Source organism: Leptonotus elevatus, chromosome 20 (genome assembly GCF_054856555.1).
Source record: "Leptonotus elevatus isolate MCC_2025b chromosome 20, RoL_Lele_1.0, whole genome shotgun sequence".
Classification (NCBI taxonomy): Eukaryota; Metazoa; Chordata; class Actinopteri; order Syngnathiformes; family Syngnathidae; genus Leptonotus; species Leptonotus elevatus.
The window spans coordinates 10,025,561-10,045,085 of record NC_141258.1 but is presented as its reverse complement, the minus strand read 5'-3'; the positions used below and the strand labels follow the sequence as shown (position 1 = coordinate 10,045,085).

Below are 19,525 nucleotides of genomic sequence, written 5' to 3'. Positions count from 1 at the left end.
GTCTCCATTAAGAGTATTTTGATCACTGCAGACTCCGACAGGCCGGATTGGCATTTCCTGTGGGCGGAGCCGGGGAGCAGACACATTCTTGGGCCAGTCACCTTCACTTCCTGTCTCTGCTAACACCCCACTGAAACCCATGCAGCTTTCCACTTCACTTTCTCATTGACAGTGCATTACAAGGCCACAGTATCAGTTTAGTGATACTGAAGGGAACAGAACATCTAGAATGGAGAATTGGAGCTTAATCATCACACATGAGTTGAAAAAAAAAATGCTTATCCATTTCATATTACGCAATAGGCCAAGATTAGATTCTGACAGTATGATAACCATAAGAAAAAATTACAGCTCTAAAATGAGCTTTTATGAAATATTTGGGTTAAAAAAATGAACACATTTATATATATATATATATATATAATATTTGGTACAGAAGAAACATGTGTCATGTTAGGTTTAAATAAATGCTAACATTCTGCTTGTGTTGAAATTATTCTTAGTAAGTCACAGTGTCCCGTCAAGACTCATGGGCTACTCATGCTGTGCTTTGGGCTAAATAGTACCTGCTGGCATCATCATCATATTATTATTATTATTAATAATATTTATTTTTTAATTATTATTATTATTTAATCCTCTTTTTTTTTTTTAGAATGATGTTCATTAATCAACAGAGCAAAAAGGCGTCTATGTTTCCAGTGTCTCGTCTTGCTCCCTCCTCCTCTGGAAAAAAATAATGTCGAGGCAATTCACTTTAAAGAAGTGGCTCATTTACTCAACTCTGCTCTGCAAGCGGCCAATCAAATTGTGCCCCGCTTAGAAGTCCAATCAAAAAGAAGAAAAAGAAGAAGAGCTTATTACCAGTATTAGGTACCAGTATTAGCGGTTATTGGAACTGTCAAACACGTATTCTGGCCATGCCTACTTACATCTAAACATTAAAAAAATATATTTTAAAAAATACATGTTTATTGCTCTTCAGCAATACAAAGGTGTAGAGCATGTAAAAATACATGAAAACCAGTCAGAAGAACCCTTGGTAAAACAACAAACAAACAAAATAAAAATAAAACAAACATGCGGAATAGTAATTTATAACGCAAATCAGGGAAGACCAAAATAACAAAAAATATATATATACATACTAAATATTTTATTCCTTTATAAATGTGCTACTTTTTTTTATTGTTAATTTAGAAGCTATAGTGACATAATTGAAATGTACTATTATTAAGGATTTCCTAATATTTTGTGGTGAATAATTCTTTCAATTAAAACCCATTTAACCGTGGGAAAAGTTTCAACTTGGCAGGAGACATGGCTGAACATGTCTAGTGTGTAATATTATGAGTCACAGGGGAGCCTCGGTAGTGCATTTCACTGACCTGTGCCCCTGAATCACACATTTTTTGCCATATACTTTCTATATTCCATGTCTTTTCCCCCGCTGTGTTCACAACTCAATCTGCATGCTTTTAAGACTTCACTGTCAAGGAATGTATTCCTGTGCGTGTAAATGCATATTTATGCACACGGCGGTGAGTCTGACGAGGTGTGACAATCAATTACAGTCCTCCCAGGGCTCAGCAGCTGTACCAAAGTGTTAATATTTGACAGCTGGAACTGTCAGTGGGTTTTTTACTATGGATGCAAGTGTTGTCAGCAGACCTCGAGCAATCACTCATTTGCCCTCCATGTGCTGCACTACTAAAAAAAAAGATTCATTTGTACAGGACATATAGGCATTGTGGGAAATGATTGACTTACACATACCAGGTGGAGGTGGTTTAAAAAGCTGCAATATTACATGTCAAATCACACAGATTTAAGAAAGTAATGATTTTAACAATTGTATTGTTTGATGTAGCCTCATATTACAAAAAAAAATATATATATATATTTGGGTAAGAAGATGGACTACATCCTGGACTGCGTGGTCACCAGCCAATTGCAGGGCAACAACTATTCACAGATATCACATCATCATTCTATAAAGACAGGTGGTAATAATAATAATAACACAGAAAAAAAATCAAGGAAATGGATGAGTGGATGTAGAAGATGATTTATTTCCATGGTACAGCATCCGTAAAGCAAACTGATTGCAAATTCTTAGTGTATTTTTGTAAGATTGCGCCCCCTAGTGGGTGATAGTGATCAATACGACTGACACACAAAATTAATCAAACTTGCTCACGTATGAGCACAAAATCTTCTAAATTATTATCTAGTTATAATTTCCAGTGAATTAAATGTTCAGAATTGTACTATACTCAAATAAAAAGACACAAATGTTTGTGTATAAAAAATCATAATCGATTATAATGACTTTAACGTTGCCGTAGATTTACTTGTAAAATTCATTGACAGAACAGATATGGTTGCCCACTAAAATAAACTTCTTGCGTAAAAGTTAAGACAAAAGTGTATACTAGTAGAAGCAAAAACAGCTTCCTTGCAACATTGTGAGTTGCACAATTTATGTGCTGCCCTTCAAACTCTCGATACAAGTGTATAAAAGAAACTACCCGTCAAACCTTATATATCCTTGATATATTCCTAATAACATTAAATACATGCTATTATGACATTTTCGCAAATTTGGTATCTCACGTCCTGGCACATCAAATAACAGATCCTTTGGGATAAAAACATAATGGGCTCCCTCCAGTGGCATTAAAAGTAAAGACAGCTTGATTGACTTATTGACCATTTGTAAAAGTACAATAAAGAGGAACTCTTAAAACACTAGATGCTTTTATGTTTGTTTCCATTTAAAATGCATATTAAGCAATATATGTACTGTATATCCAAAAATGCAGCTAGCATCTTCAGAAACCACATGTAAATCATGAAATGCCATGGCGGTAAATCCTGGCATTAAAAATGTGGAACAACAACTGTTAATTATTTAAATTAATTGATTTTCAATATGAAACTCAGTGGGGTATGTCTATACGAGGCTATATTGATCAAATTATATGGGAAAAAAATACCCATAATTGGCAATAAAAATGCATTTGTAATTTTTAACATTTGCAGCTAATGTACTGTTTCTGTATCTGTACTTTTACTGGAGTACTTTATCACCTCTGCCTCTTTCCTGCACAGTACCTCCTCAACCTCTCCTCCAGAAAGCCTGTAGGTTTTCCCTCCTCGCGGCCCCTACAAGAAAAAATGTGATCTTTGTTTCAGCAAGTGTCTGGAAGTTTATGAAGGTCAAAAATCTTTTGTTTTTTTTATGCATCCCTCCCGATTCCAGGCAGCCAGTCAGAGCGCTTCCACGCAGCTGCCACTGGCTGCTGGCCATTGGAGACTCTTCATGCTGAGCAGCAAAATGGCCGCCCGTCTACCGACTGACTCCACAGCGCTTTGAAATTGAACATTTCTGCATATTTTGCTTTACACGGCAGCAACCATAGTATTTCTTTGCTAGCCTGTGGCGTGTTGCGCGTGTGTTTTCATTATAGTTCACTTATTTGACGTATCCGCTCAGGCGTCGCTGTTCTTGTAGCTTCGACGAATGCCTCAGAAAGCTAAAAAGAAAAAACGCACTGAAGCACTTTAGCTAGTTAGCACGCTAGCTTTTCTTCATATGTGATTGCTAAGGTGAGTACAGCAATGCCTCTTGGCCGTTATACTGTTACGTTTCATGCATGCAAATGCAAATTCGCTAAACGCAACGTTGTCTTAATAGGGTGTGCGATGTTTCTCATTTTGTGCTAACGCTAATGCTATTAGCCTGAGCTACTTGTAGCTGTCAATGGGTAACATTAGCTCTGTTTTCATATTCAGAGGTCAATATTTGCTTCATTAATCAGCGCACTTAATAGAAAGACAGTTTGTTTACACAACAAAGACCAGCTACTTTATTTAGATAGGTGACAAATGATAAATGTGTTTTTTTCGGTTTTGAGTGTAGTTCAGAAAATTCCACCCACTCCTGTTAGCCACCAGCGGAAGAGCATACACTATGGCTTGCTTAAACCTGTAAAGGCACATAAACATCACGTCATCCACTTCATATTATGGTTTGTTGAGGTTCATCGACATTCATTAACTCTAAATATTTTTTCTCCGTCTTCCCAGCACAATCGTTCCGAAAACGTAGCTTTGTGACATTAGCAAGCTGCTCATGCCACAATGACTGGAAGGTTAACAGATAATGCTGCATCATATTTTATGTAATACAGTACAGTAGTGATTGGAGACAATTCGGTTTTATAACCAACATAGGTTTTTTTGTGGTATTGGTATATGAGCAATTTCTATACATACAGTATTCCTGGCTTCTAGGAGTGTGAGGAATGCTTACAGTGAATTGCAAGCATTGTTAGAAATGGCCATTGGCGTTTGTGTTGGCATTTGTCCTATTTACTGTTGTTATAGCACTGTACCATCCCTGGTGTTATTTGGTGTTCTGGTGTTGAACTCACACTGTAGTGTCAGCTGCTATGGAATATTAATGCACCCTGAAGAAGACAAAAGCACATCTGACAAGATGACTGACTCTACAGACTCCCTCTCAACTGGTTGAACTTAAAAGTGGGATCAGCTTACGCTACTGTATGTGCTTTTGGGGAGGATAATAATTAGTGTTGGCGGCCTCAATGTAAAGCATTATTCTTAGCTCTGCTACCTGATGGCTCATTTATCCTTTAAATCCCCCCTGTATGCGATGCTTTACACATGTATGTGGTCTCCCATGGCTCAACTCCAAAATGTAACCAAATAATTATTGTATTTTTAAATATCCTACAGAAGAAAAGGAGTATCACGACTGGAGCAGTAGTTCATGGAAGACAAGAAAAGGAAAAAAGAAGAAAAAAGGAAAAGGGAAGCCTCTCAGAAGGTACATTGATGTTCAATGTGTTTGTTATGTATTGATCACAACATTTCTGACAGTCACGTAGTAGCATTATTGCTTATAGAAGTGCCATCGTCAAATAAAACATTTCGTGTGTATTTAGAGTTTGCTGCCTAATCTTGCACTGTATGGAATCTAATGTGAAACTTGCCTTTTGACCTGCAAGGGTCTGTCTCATTTGGTTGAGTTGTGTATATTTTTTACAGGTACCGGGCATGGATGATCTTAAATGAATCTATGCGTCGTAAAATATAAGCTGTGTCCAAAGACAGATTTTTACTGTGACTTAATGTGTTTGACATTATTTTCTTCTGTTACTAATGTGGGCTTCTTTGGTTTTAGTCGCGTCAAACTCAAACAAATAATTAGCCTCATCATGACTTGAATGAGTGAATTGGGTTTTAATCATGGCACCAGTTGCAAATTAATGGAAGGATTGCATAATAACTGTTTTGTCCTTTTCATTTTAGGTTACAGAACAAAAAAACAAAGGTAAGATATACAATAATGTTAAAGTTGAATTGCTTTGATATAAAAAAAAAACTAATTTGCCCTCTATCTTCCTTCTTTCAACTACCTTTTATTTATATTATTAGTCTGATCTTAGGTGTTTCTTTTATGTTTGGAAATGTGCAAGTTGGTTAAAAAAAAAAATTGTGTACTTGTTTTGTATCTTGTATTTTGTGTTAAGATTTGACAAGCGTACCTTGATCATTAACTGTTCATATTGCCTCTTTCCTACTCCCTGCATTGTCATCCAGTGCTAGAATTGACCAAGCAGGCATCTGCCCATCCTCCTGCAACTCAGAGCAGCTCTGCCTCCCCCAGCCCTGGACCCACCCCCTCTGCATCCCCATCCCCAGCCACTTCAGGCCCTGGCAGTGCTGCCGCCCAGTCACAGGGTGGTAACAATGCCAAGCGCCTTGCTGTGGCCAACGGACAGCCCACCTCCAGCGCCAGTTCTTCCTCTGCCACAGGCGGCACAAGTGTTACAGGGAACGGGAATACAAGTAGCGGAGGTGTGGCCCAGGCGCCTCAGCAGCAAGCTCGCTATATGCCGAGAGAAGTGCCGCCGAGATTCCGCTGCCAGCAGGACCATAAAGTGCTACTGAAAAGGGGTCAGCCGCCACTGTCCTCCATGCTGCTTGGAGGGGGAGGAGGAGGGGAGCCCCCCAATGCAAACATAGCTGCTGGCTCAGGTATGAGTTACTCTGTTTGATTGGAAATTGATCAATGTGTGAAAGTCCCTTTTACAAGTAAGTCTCTAATCATTTCAGATTCTGGTGCAGCTACCTCCTCATTGGCCCTCACCTCATCATCAGTTGCTGCTTCTACCACTACTTCTAATTATGCAAATTCCATGTGGGGCACAAGCTTAGGCAGCCAGGCCTCCTCTCAGGGCAGGGAGAAGGTGATTGTAGATGGGAACGACCTGGAAGAGTGGCCCAGCATCGCTGGAAGTGATGGAGGAGGAGCTTCTTTCACTGTGGCTGGAGGCGGTGGTGGCGGAAGCAGCAACAGCAACAACGGGATGCCTGTGAACAGCATTAGTGCCTCTGGCAACCAATCCTCATCCACTTCCTTGTTCTCTTTGCCCAATGAATGTATGCAGTCGTCCAGTAGTGTGGCATGGGGGACGGCTGCCGCCCAGGGCCCTCTTGGAGGAGGAAATGCAGTAGCTTCAGCCGGGCCTGTATCACAGCAGTCCTCTTCAGTTTCCAAAGCCGCCGCTGTGCCAGGCAGCCATGATGCCAGTGGCCTCGTCGATGGCAGCAGTGGGATTGCGGGTGCCAACTTTAATCCAAATGCCAACCCTTCAGCCTGGCCTGCCTTGGTGCAACAGGATGGGCCCGGCGGTGTAGTGGAAGGGGGTCCATCGTCCTTTCATCACCAGGGCCCTGGAGGGACTTTATCTGCCAACAACTCTGCTTCCGTAGGGCTAAAGGCTGGGGCAGTCGGGGTGCTAGCGGGTCACCAAGCTTTGTCTGTGAATCAATCAAGCACTCATCAGCACCAACTTCACCAAATGCAATCTAGAGACAGAGAGATGGCTGGGGGGAAGTGGGATAGTGAATCAGCGGGACCAAAAATTGCAGGAGAGGAAGGAGTTGCGGGAGGAATGGGAGGTGGCGGAGACCACAATCTTTCTTCCTCGTGGAGAGGCCAACCCTCATACCCTGTATCTAAATCCAAAACGGGTGCTTCAAGAACTGATGGATGGGAGGGCAGAGAGGGTGGCATGGGGCCATACAGAGCTGCTGAGGGGGATAATGGGTCCTCGGGTTGGGGTTATCCGGGGTCCTCTAGTGGGATTAATACTTGGGGTAGTGCTGGAAATGGGGCAAATGATAGTCAAACTGGGGTATCTCAGGGAGGGTGGGGGACATCAGGAATTGGAGTGGAAAAAGGGGTGTCTAGTGTTGACTGGGGTGGGAGTTCCTCCAGCACTGCTGGAGCTAATCCTGGAGAAGTCATGGGAGGAGCCTGCAGCAGTAACAGCAGCAGTAGCGGATGCAGCACAGCTGGCAATCCTCCTGCCACCTCAACTGCTATGAACAGAGCTTGGGACAATCAGAAGGGAGATGGAGAAACGGGGGAATGGAGTGAGGGAGGACACGGAGCACGGGGGGGATCTTTATCCAGTGGTGGGAATTCCAGATGTGAAAGGGAACCTAATGCCAGTCGACCCTGGCGTCAGCCACCCGATACTGAAGCTGCCTTACAGAACCTGCTCAGCCGTCCCGATCTTGATCCACGGGTACTATCAAACACAGGCTGGGGCCAAACGCAGATCAGACAAAACACAGCTTGGGATTTTGGTAATCAAGCAGAACACAATAAGAGCGCACTCACGTCAACCTCTTCAAAACATCCGGGAAATTCTTCTCAGTATTCTTCTGGACCCAGAATTAGTGATTCTAATGGACCAGGGGTCCACCCTCCCGTGCTTTCCTCTGCTGGCTCCTCTGGGGAGGGCTGGGAGACCAGCAGCAGCAGCAGTAGCAGTGGTGGGGCCTCTTTATCTGGGAGAGCCCCACCACCTTCCGGCCCCAGCATGAGTAATCTCGGCGTCTCGCAATCTGGTCCAGGGATCTCAGCCGGTACTGGTGGTGCTTCAGGCTCACTTGGTCAAAACCAACAAGGAAAGGCCACTGGCTGGGGTGTTGCGGATAATCAGGAGACCAAAGGGTGGGGTAACGAAGAATGGAGAACCAATAGAGGAAATGGGGGCAGCTGGGGTGGTCTGGGGCAACAAGGTAACCTTGTGAGTCCAGGCTGGGGAGGAAATGATGAGAGGGGAGCAGTAGGGTGGAAAGAAATGGGTGGGGAAGGACGAGGGAGTGGGTGGGGCTCAGGGCAGAAGGTTGGGGCAGGTAGGGACTGGGGTGAGCAGGAGTCCAAATCAAATAGCGGGGCAGGATGGGAAGACAAACCGAAGAATGGAGGAAGGAATTCAGGTGGGGATTCAGGTGCAGGCGGTTGGGGAAGGGACGAGGATGCTCCACAGAGATCCTGGGGGGCAGGGGGCACAGGGGCGGGAGGGAGTGGAGCAGTTGGAATCAGTGGGTCCAAGCCCCATCAAAGTTGGAGTGGAGGAAACAAAATGCACCAGATGCCAAACAGCCAGTCAGGCCCCATCACAGGCCTACAGGCACAACTGCAGCAGCAACAATCACAACCCCGCAATCAGCCTCCACATCTGCAGCAAGCATTGGACCAAGGGGCTATGCAAGGGGGTGGTGGGAGAAAACCAATCTCCCAAGCCCAGAACCAAAGCTCAGGCTGGACCTCAGGGCCTATCCCTGCTGGTCACGGATCAGGTGGAAGTGGATCTGAACCAAGTGGTTGGGAGGATCCGTCCCCGCAATCTTTAAGCAGGAAAAATGAGATAGACGATGGAACATCAGCATGGGGAGACCCAACCCATTACAACTACAAGCCGGTTAATCTGTGGGATAAGAACAGCGCCCCTGCTGGTCAACAGCCACACGGTCAGGGTCAAACTCAACAACAGGGACCTCCACCTCCACCTCCAGCACAGCAGCTTAATAGACCTGCTGCAGGACCTGGAGCCAGCAGGGACTTCAACACTAGTCATGGACAAGGAAAGCCCTCTCCAATGGGTGAGACACCAGCAACTTTCTTCTTGTAAACAGGATGATCATGATGACAATCAACTGAAGTTGGCCACAACTGCTATGTTTGTAAGAGTCCAAGCGAGTTGCCTGTGTGTGTGTCTGCAGGTACCTCGGGTTGGGGTGGTACACCTCCAGCTAGTCCCACAATGGACAATGGCACAGCTGCTTGGGGAAAACCTGCAGATGCACCTTCTGGATGGGGAGAACCTGGTGATGCTGGAGGGAAAACTGGCTGGGGAAACCCTCCATCCAATCCTATCAAATCTGGTTAGAATGTACACAGTATAGTGATAGACAAAATGTGATTTTGGGTACAGATGTTAATACTTCACTACCACATGGGCGTAGTGCTTAAGCAGTAAACCTGTATTATACTGTTGCAATGTGACAGCAATACTAAACTTCTCCAACAGGATCAAAGTCTATGCAAGACAGCTGGGGGGACAAAGAGGGCTCCGTGACAGCTTCACGTCACTCGAGCTGGGAGGATGAAGAGGAGGGCGGGAGCATGTGGAACAGCACCGGCTCCCAGGGTAGTGGGTCATCTTGGGGACAGGGTAGCAATGGCGGCTGGGGACAGAGCCACAATGTCAAGAAGCCTAGCAACAAGGTGGGTAGAACATTTATCTCATCAATTTGAAGTCACTGTCTTGGGTAGATTTTTCTCATCGTGTTAATGGTTAAGTTGTACTTTTAAGAGAACTGCACACCCTTTGTGTTTCTTTGAACTCGATCCAGCTATCCATCTTTAATCCTGCTCACATTTAACCCATTCCTATTCAGGGTCCGCTCAAGGTTGGCGGAGATTCCTGGATGAGCCCAATCAACAGACAATTCTCTAATATGGGGCTTCTGGTAAGGCATTTTTGAAACACACACACGATGATACCTTGACTTAAAAGGTGCCCCATTGTAAAAGATGTTCTAATCTAGCGGGCCATGTCGGATGTGACTAACAATATGTCAGGAAACGTTTACTAGAATAACTGAACATTATTTGAAGTTATTTATAAGCACAAAAATAGTCATCGATATGTGTTGACTCATTTGACATGAGCTTGAATGTGATTGGTTAATTCTGAGCACAGCCCGATCCTCAGATACAAGAGGTTGTGTACACCGGTGGAACCACCATATATCAGTTGTTTATTTTTACTTTCACCTTCTAAAAGCTTTCTTTTTAACATAGTTGTACACGTTATATTAAAAGTGGAAAAAGCTACTGTTTTAATTTAAGTGTCATTGTTTTTATATCCCCAAAAACTTGCCAACCGGGATGTAAAGACATTTTATATCCTGTATCACCTTTCACTCAAAATATAAAGACACTTAACAGATGATCATTTATGCTATCCTTTTGTGTTGGACAGAACGACGATCCGAGCGGTCTGAACATTGACCTGGCTCCAGGCACTCTCCAGGAGAAGAAGATGGAAATGGACAAAAGAGCCATGGGAATGATGGATTACAATGGAGACATGAGGAAAGGAAGAGGGGGAGGCAGCATGGCTTATCGTTCACCCGTTTCCAAAGAGGCAACGCCTGGGGATCCTGTTTCTTTTTACGACAAGGTATGTCCTCATGTCTGTAATGAGATCAGAATCATTATTTTACACATAGTCTTTTCTTCCTCATGTGATGGTACCCCTTTTCCTCCGTTCCCTCCTTGTCTCACTCTTCCCCTGTCCCCTGTGCCACTCAAATGCGTTCCCCCTTGGCTGTCCCTTGGGCAGACCTTGCTTTTGAACAATCAGGATGGGTACCTTGGGGAGGACGGTCCTTGCTCTCTGTTCTCACCACCCACTGCCTACAAGCCCCATTCCCTCTTCAATCACACTATCCCCTTTAGACAAGTAAGATATCTGCTCCTCTTGTATCTGTCCTCCCATCCTTAGACTCGGTTCTGTGTAGCTTTCTGTGTTCACAAGGTAAACGCGCAAATTCACTTCCAACGCGTCAATGCTCTCTGTTAAATGTAATTGTTCATATTGGATCACAGGGTGGCCACAGTCTCCTTGGCAGTAGTGGAGGGATGTCTCAGCCCAGACACCAGCCCAATGTTCCACCCATGAACCAGTCCCCAGGGATACGAGCACAAGTGCCTCATCAGTTCCTGTCACCTCAGGTGCTCTTGTGTATTTCCAGCAGATACCGTTTCCACTTATAAGACTCCTTCGTATAAAAGACGCAACATTTATTTTGATTATGCATTGGAAAAATCACATCACAATTAAGCCTGGTTTTTTTTCCATTATTAATTTAGCCATGACAGTAATTTACAAAAGAGGATTAGGGTCAGTGAAAAGGAAAAAAAAAGTTGGCAGGAGTCTGACTTTATCCTCAGAATTCTAACTTTAAAGTGAAAATTCTGACTTTATTTTCAGAATTCTGACTTTCTGACTTCCCTCCACAATTCATAGCTCTATGTCACAAAGTCAGAATTCTCTCTTTATGGTCAGAATTCAGAGAATAAAGTGAGAATCCTGTTTTTTTCCCTTCTTCTCTTCACTGGCCCAATCCTCTTCTGTAGTAATTTGATGGAAAAAATTGGGAAATGACAGGGCCGAATATGCAATAATTTTATTATTTTTCTAACACAAAACCAAACTAATCAGATAAGATTACATAATCACTCTTCAAAACAACCCTGACCACTTGTTTGTGGAGAATTGAACTCATTAACTGAATTGACTTATTTATCACAAACTAATGAGAACAGCAAAGAGAAACAATGTTCATCAGTAAGCTAACATGGTTGCCATTGGTTTCAGTAGTGAAGCGCGACTGCGGAAACCCGTAACATTGTGTCTTTCCCCTCAGGTGCCAGGCTCCATGCTGAAGCAGATGCCCCCTCCCAGCGGGAGCGTGGGGGGTGTTGGCGGCGTGGGAGGAGTGGCAGGAGTCGGCGGCGGCGGCGTGTTCCCTCCACAGCTGTCCCCCCAGCATATAGCCATGCTCAGCAGCATCTACCCACCGCACATCCAGTTTCAGTTGGTAAGAACGAGAACAGAAAGACATTGTTGATAATGTTTGGCAGTGCAGAGGTTTAAAAATCTGTATCATGTTTGTGTTAGGCTTGTCAGCTCCTCCTCCAGCAACAACAGCAGCCACAACAGCAGCTTCTGCAAAACCAGAGAAAGTTCAACCCGAATGTGCGGCAGCAAGCTGACCCTCAACAGGTACACACACATACGTTTTGCAGCTATTGTGAGGACATTTATTGACAAAATCTGGTTCTGGCTTTCTTCTTTACTTGACTTGTGTTTATATTTTATTGTTGTTTGTTTGTGCGCCTTGGCAGTTGGCCAGGATCATGGCAGTACTCCAGCAACAACGCCAGCAGCAGCAGCAGCAGCAGGTCGGAAGTTTAGGTGGCAGCATGAAGCTCTCTCCCTCCCATCATAGTGGAAGTGGTGCCAAATTACACGGGGCTGACTCCTTGCCCCACCAGGGCCTGGCAGGATCTGTGGCTGACCTGCATCAGAAAACGCTTGGACCCTACTCTAGTGAGTCGACCTTGTCGTTTGGGCCATGTCTCGATACAGTGAATCCCTGCGTATTTGCGGTTTGGTATTTGAGAATTTGCCTAATCGCTTTTTCTTTGGTGGAGAATCTTCATTGAGACAAAAGCAGTGCTGTGCCAATATCATGTGGTAGCTACAGGCAATTACAGTACTGGGTTTCCGCAGCTCATAAAAAAGTATTAAGTCATTAAATTGATTTAGCTTAAATGGCATTAAAAACATTGAATTCGATGTCTAGAGGCAATCAAATTTAAATACAATTGATGTAGAAACATTGTAATTCATTCTTTGTTTCACACACAACGTTGTGCAAAAGAGCCACTATAACACAATTTTGCAGTAATAATTGTGATTTTTTTTTTTTATATATATATATATATTTGTGGGGACTGGTTGTAATTTACAATGAACAAAATGGCCTGGCGTACACCAGTTGCTTCATGTTTAAATACGAATTGCTCTGAATTTGAAAAGAAAAATGTATTATTCCTGTTGCCAACGTCCAACATGAAACATTAATGGTACCTAGTGGCAGAAAATTACCACAACATAAATCTTACTCGATGTTTCACATTCCTTTGAACTGTGTTTTGTTTTGTGTTTCATTACAATTATAAATTAATATAGACTTACTGTATCAATGAACTAAAATATACAACTACATGTGCATTTGGTAACCAACCATATTTGTCCACATTTATGTTATCAAATATCAAATATGAAAAACTATTGTACATTTGTAACCAATATAAGGTGTGATTAATTGCAAGTCAACTATGGAAATCATACAATGAATTATGATTAAAAATTGTAATTGTTTGACAGGGGTAATATATTAACAGCTATACAATTATGTGTGTTTTAAGTTGTATTAAAAACGGCATTAAAAAAACCTGCAAAAACCCTGAAACCAATTTTAGGGCGGGGGTTAGGGTTTGTTATTTACACTGTGATTTATTTTTATTTTTTTGTGATATTTATAGCAGAGGTCTGCCCCTATTTGCAAATACAGTAGTGTGTGGGGGGGGTAACTGTATTTATGTTTTGGGTTAATTGTTGTAAACAGTCGTCACATGTTATGACCTCCATCTATCTACAGGCTTTAGTTCTGGTATGAACCTCACAAGTATGGACCTGGGTGGCTCTGTGGTGGGGGGGCCTGGAGGCATGAAGGACATGGGAGGTCAACAATCCCGCTTCAAATGGATGATGGAGGGGCACTCTTCCCCAGACACATCCTCATCTGAAAATGCATTCCACAAAAATGGTAAGACTTGGGCAGGGTGCGGAGTCTGAATGACAGTCTCATGTGCTTGTTGCATACGAAGCGATTTGTTCAGCCATCTGTTGTGCTGTGGTATTGATACAAACTGCCGCGCAGGTCCTGTCACCCCCATGAAGATGGCGGGGGGCTCACCCTACTCACAGTACGACATGATTGTTGGAGATGCGCAAGGCAACACTAATTGGCATCGCACCCCTGGCAAGATGAGTACCAAGCCCACCACTACGGCCAGTTGGCCCCCTGGTAAGTGATGACGCTTTATGCAATCCTGTTTACACTAATTACTTGACATGCCTTAGTGGAGATGACGCTATATGAGTTTTTAAAAGAGACATTATGCAATTTTTTCCCCACAAATTATGAAAACAGTTGCCGGGTGTCTTAATTACCATCTGTGATTTTTTTTGTTTTTCAAATATATACGTGTGACGTACCATTGGGCCATGATCTAAATAATTTTGTTTACTCACACAATAAAAAAAAAAAAACTTTTATAATTTCACACTTGATTCACTTTTGCATGATTTGTCCTCTTTTAAGTAATTTAGCATGTCAACTGTTGATGAAGATCTCGTATTTTCTTCTTCTTCTACCTCAAGAATTTCAGCCTGGTGTTCCCTGGAAAGGAATCGATCGGGTTGACCCCGAATCGGACCCCTACATGACGCCAGGGAGCATGATGGGAAACGCCGTCTCTCCCGGCCTCAATGACACTGAGCACCAGTTGTTACAAGACAATACTGGTATTGAACATCTGCTATTGTGTTTTTTTAATTTTGCAATTCCATTAAGCCAATAGTCTGGTCATTCTTCAGTGTTTTGCGAAATCCAAAATTTTGTCAAATAAGGGCACTGCTTTTATTAAGATGTTCTTATTTTGAGATGTCTGCACGGAACGCCATAGTTCGACAGCGTATTAGGGCCATGTAAAAATATGTATATTTTTAGGGGACGGGGGTCATATTCAGAGAACAAACTCACATATTCACAAGAAATTTAAAAAAAAGATGCAAATTTGTGACTTTTTTTTTAAAGTGGCATATTTGCTAGAAAAAACATTTACAAGAAATAAACTTGCAGAATTGCGACATGATAAGTTGTATATTTGCGAGAGAGAAAAATTAATTCACAAGAAATAAACTCTCAAATTTGCGACATTTAAAGTGGTAAATTTGCAGAAAGAAAACTCGTAAATGTATGAGAAATAAACTTGGAAATTTGCGAGATAAAAACTCAGAAACTTGCAAGAAATACACGAAGCGTAGCTATAGTCTGGACGAGGTGCTGGCTTTTGTCCACCAGGAGTTAACGTCAAGATTCGTTGGTGGTTAATGGAACGCTCTTTATAAAATGAAAAGGCAGGATGGAGACCGATTTCTTCTTAAACTTTACTCGTCATACGCTACGTATTTCTCGCAAGTTTCTAGTTTTTTTTTCCTAGCAAATCTCTGCAAGCTCATTAGTTTTTTTTCTTGCAAATATGCCACTTTATAAAGTCCTAAATTTGTGAGTTTATTTCTTGTAAATTTGTGAGTTTTTCTCTGAATATTAACCCCCCTTCCTAAAAAAAAAAAAAGTATACTTGGCCCTAATACGCCGTCGTACCATCGGGAGTAATGCAAAGTTTTTTTGTGTTTGTATATGTTTGCATGTTTATTTAATAGCTTGCCGCTAATGAGCCAAAATATGAAATTCAACACAATCAAGTCCAACATGAGTTTTTTTGCAGATTCCATCCCTCCCCTCAACACCTTACTGCCTTCACCTGGTGCCTGGCCCTACAGTGCCTCAGATCCCCTTAACAACGCACACAACTCAGGTAAGCACAAACGCACACACCCTCTGAGGTAAAGTCCTTTCAGATCTTCAGCCACCTTTCCGTCTTACCTTTTTAACAGCAAAGTACACAGACTATAAGACCGGATGGCCCCCCGAGCCCATTGGGCACAAGTCCTGGAAAGCCAATCGCGGCAGCAGCCAGGCGCAGCTGTCCCGCCCACCTCCAGGCTTAGCCAGTCAAAAGCAGATTTCGCCCACCCCGTGGTCTGGCGGTGCCCCTCGACTGGCCGGCAGGGGATGGAGCAGCGGCTCAGGCACCGCTGGTAAGATCCAATGGCTTTTTGTCCTGTCATATTGCATGGCGAGGTCTATTTCTTATCCTGCTGCTGTCTTTGTCTCTCTAAAGGCTCAGCGTGGAGCGATGGCAGCTCTCGGGAAAGTTGCTGGTTGGTGCTCAGCAATCTCACACCGCAGGTATGCTCACAAGCACCGACTGTTGTGGTCAGACAAATGCTTTAAAGATCAAGTCAACCTTAAACATTTCTTGGTAATAATATTTTATGTGAGACCTCGCTAGTCTAAATATGACACCTGATTGTTACATTTGTAGAATATGAGTTATGAAGCTAAATCCAACCGCTTTTATCCATCTCTCAGGGGGCGGCCATTTTGCCACTTGCTGTCGACTGAAGATGACATCTCAGTTGCTCAGGCAACGGCCAATCACAGCTCACCTGTTTACTGAAGCTGAGCTGTGATTGGTTGTTACCTGAGACTCGAGCAACTCTGATGTCATTTTCATTCCACAGCAAGTGGCAAAATGGCCGCCTTCTGGATTTTGCAATATTAAGCAGAATACTGTATTTAGACTAGTGGGGCTGCAATAGAACATATTGTCAAGAATTTTTTTTTGGGGTGGGGGTTAACTTCCCCTTTTAAATTCACATCTTGACCTTCACTGCCTGTTGTTTTTCCTCTGTTCAGATTGATGGCTCCACGCTTCGAACCATCTGCATGCAGCATGGCCCCCTGCTAACCTTTCACCTCGGCCTGACCCAGGGCAGCGCACTTATCCGTTACGGCTCCAAACAGGAAGCAGCCAAAGCCCAGAGTGCCCTCCACATGTAAGACCAAAGATTGGTCTTTAGGTTTCAGTTTCAAAATGTGTGTGCGTTGTTTGCGATGGACTGTTTTTGTTTGCAACAGGTGCGTTCTGGGCAACACCACCATCTTGGCCGAGTTTGTGAGTGAGGAGGATGTGGACCGATACATTGCACATTCCCAGGCTGGAGGCTCGGGGAGCGGAGGCGCCGGCACGGGGTCTGGCACCGCTCCTGCGTCATCCTCTGCGGTGGGGACTAACGGTAGCGGGGCCACCTGTGACCTCACTGCAGTGGGAGGAAGCGGCGGCGGGGGAGGAAGCGGAAAGGGCGGGTCTACAGCCGGGACGGCCGTACTCGTGGCAGCCGGGCATTCCGAATCCACGTGGCAGAGCCTGGAAGGCACAGGCAGCTCATCGGACCAGTCGGCCCCCGCCGCGCCCGGCCTGGGCATCTTCACCCAGTGGAGCGGCAACAGCGCCGGAGTGGGTGGCGCCGGGGTGGTGGAGGCGGGGAGGCAAGGTCTGTGGGGTGGTATGGGGGGGGCCGGGTATCCCGGTAGTAGCCTGTGGGGTTCGCCAGCACTTGAAGATCGCCATCAGATGGGCAGCCCGGCCTCGCTGCTGCCGGGGGACCTTCTGGGAGGGGGCGCCGACATCTGAAGGTGACACGCGATCATGTTGAAAATCATCGTCATGACGTCACGCTGTATTTATTTCCACACAAATGATGTGAATTGAAGCTACACTGGTCGCCCGTCACACAGGCTACATGCAATACATTCTTTATTTCACACATGAAATCCATCAACGTTAAATGAAGACCACAGTGAAACTTGAAGCGGGGGAGGGAGGGAGAGTTGAACTCTCGGACTGAACTGGGTAGTTCCGTCTTTTTACTCCACGACCCGATCACTCAGGCATGTACTGTAGACGGGCTCAGCTGAGTCCCACATGTCGACGCGTTTAGCTCTCGCTGTTCTTTGTGTGCCACGGTTGTCCCCCCCCACCCTCCCCACCCCTCATCTTTTGTATTTAATGTCGACGACTTGCAGACTGAGCCTTCTTAGACCCGGTGTACTTCTCTTAAGTTCTCATGTTCGGAAGCTAGAAAGTGACGAGAGGAGGACGGGGGACGACAGTGCCTCGCTGTCGCTTTCAACTGGATCAGTGGCGACCTTTTTAGAGAAGCAGAGGAGTGTTTTTACTCCATACCGACACCTCTACCTTGGTGGAAATGCCATCAACACGGGGCCCACGGTAAAAGAAGAAAAAAAAAGACAGGAAAAAAACTCAACATTAGCCAAACTTGCACTATATGCCTCTGGGGTTTGTTGTTGACTCATCAAAATACAAATCCTTCCACAACTCGACACCGACCTTAAAGGATGACTTGTAATGTTACATCAGCAGTGGCCTTGGCCCACCTGCCCTCACAACACACACACACGCGCCAGTTACACACTGCTCTTAACGTTTGACAAGCAAAACTCTTATCTCCTTGTGGATGTACATCAGTTGTCTCGGTTTGAAGAGAAACTTTGTAGAGATTTCGTTGTTCCTCATTCAAACACTGACCTCGCTATTGTAATTTTTTGTTTTCTTACTCAAAAGAAATCAACTTGGTTGTTATTATATATTGTCCTGATGTTAATGATGACTTTGGTCACTTATTTACTCGCTGTTCAAGGTGCCCTCCTTGCCTGCCTTGTGTGTGCATGACAGGAGCGTTGACGGTATGACCGAATGGAGGATGAAGAAAGTGACGGTATCGGGTGTGTGTGTGTGTGTTAATGCTAAAATGTTGAATGTTGTATTTTTTTTTTTGTCCATGAGAGATTCATCCGAACGTGTATGCGTGCACTTGCTTTTGAACGCTTACCTGCGTCAGTCAGGGAAGTGAATAGATGTTTATCTGACAGCTTGGCTTTTTTGGGGGGGGGGGGGATGTGCGTGCGTGCGTGACCACCAGACATTGTGATAGCTGAAAAGTTCAAAAACAATGGCACTATTGTATATGTCTCTTAAGTTGTTGGTTTTTTTAGCAGCATTTTTTTTTCCATGTTTTTTTTTCTTTATTAAATGCAATTTAATGATCATTTGTTTTTAAGACGAAGCAACCAACTGAAGGCATTTCTATTCAAATGCCCAAAATCCTACCATACCAAGCTCAGCTGGAAACAGTGTTTTACAGACACGTTAAAGACAGTAGCTGTTATCTTTTACTGTTTGTTTTTTTTGTTTTTGTTTTGGATGTTATGTATCAATTTAAATTAAGTCAGTCTTTATCACTCCTGTTCAGGGTGTTTCATTTATTTCAGATGTTACAAAAAGGAGAGGAAATTAATTTAAAGTGGAAAAGAACAAGATAATAAAGGTTCAAATGAGGTCTTTTGCTTTTGTCGTTTTTCAAAGGTTTTCATCTTGTAGTTTTTTTTTTTGGGGGGGGGGTTGCTTGAATGAAGTATCAAGTTACCATTGAGGCTTTTTATTTTTTTAAACCCTGTGTGCTTGTTAGTAGGCATTTTTGGCTATGTGCAGTCTGTACAGCTCAATGCTTTTAGAGTTCATTAGTTTTTCTTAAAAAGTTTTTGCCAGTATGATTTTTCCATTTACCACCTTATTTTGTTTTGTTTTATGACTGCTGTTTTTCTAACAATTTATTTTTTTTGGGGGGGGGGGGGGGTTAAGTTGAAAATAATTCATAATTATTTTTTTTTAAACCACACAAAGCCCAATAATAATAATTATTATTCAGAAAAAACGGAGATTTTTTTTCCCCAAGTGAATGCAATACGCTTCCGTAGTTTTATGTGTCAGGAATGAAAC

The 19,525-nt window shown here is 43.5% G+C and overlaps 1 protein-coding gene across 1 annotated transcript; it reads left to right on the top strand.

The window, feature by feature from the left end:
* Positions 1 to 3,189: 3,189 nt before the first annotated feature.
* Positions 3,190 to 19,084, top strand: tnrc6ba (trinucleotide repeat containing adaptor 6Ba). Its single transcript, XM_086064484.1, has 22 exons — positions 3,190 to 3,612; positions 4,765 to 4,855; positions 5,341 to 5,362; positions 5,632 to 6,069; positions 6,148 to 8,994; positions 9,115 to 9,276; positions 9,423 to 9,619; positions 9,793 to 9,864; positions 10,380 to 10,580; positions 10,743 to 10,862; positions 11,009 to 11,134; positions 11,830 to 12,003; positions 12,084 to 12,188; positions 12,311 to 12,515; positions 13,633 to 13,800; positions 13,915 to 14,061; positions 14,418 to 14,561; positions 15,548 to 15,637; positions 15,717 to 15,920; positions 16,004 to 16,071; positions 16,582 to 16,721; positions 16,804 to 19,084. The coding sequence occupies exons 2-22, from the start codon at positions 4,799 to 4,801 to the stop codon at positions 17,357 to 17,359; spliced, it is 6,243 nt and encodes a 2,080-aa protein (XP_085920610.1). The 5' UTR covers positions 3,190 to 3,612; positions 4,765 to 4,798; the 3' UTR covers positions 17,360 to 19,084.
* Positions 19,085 to 19,525: the final 441 nt, after the last annotated feature.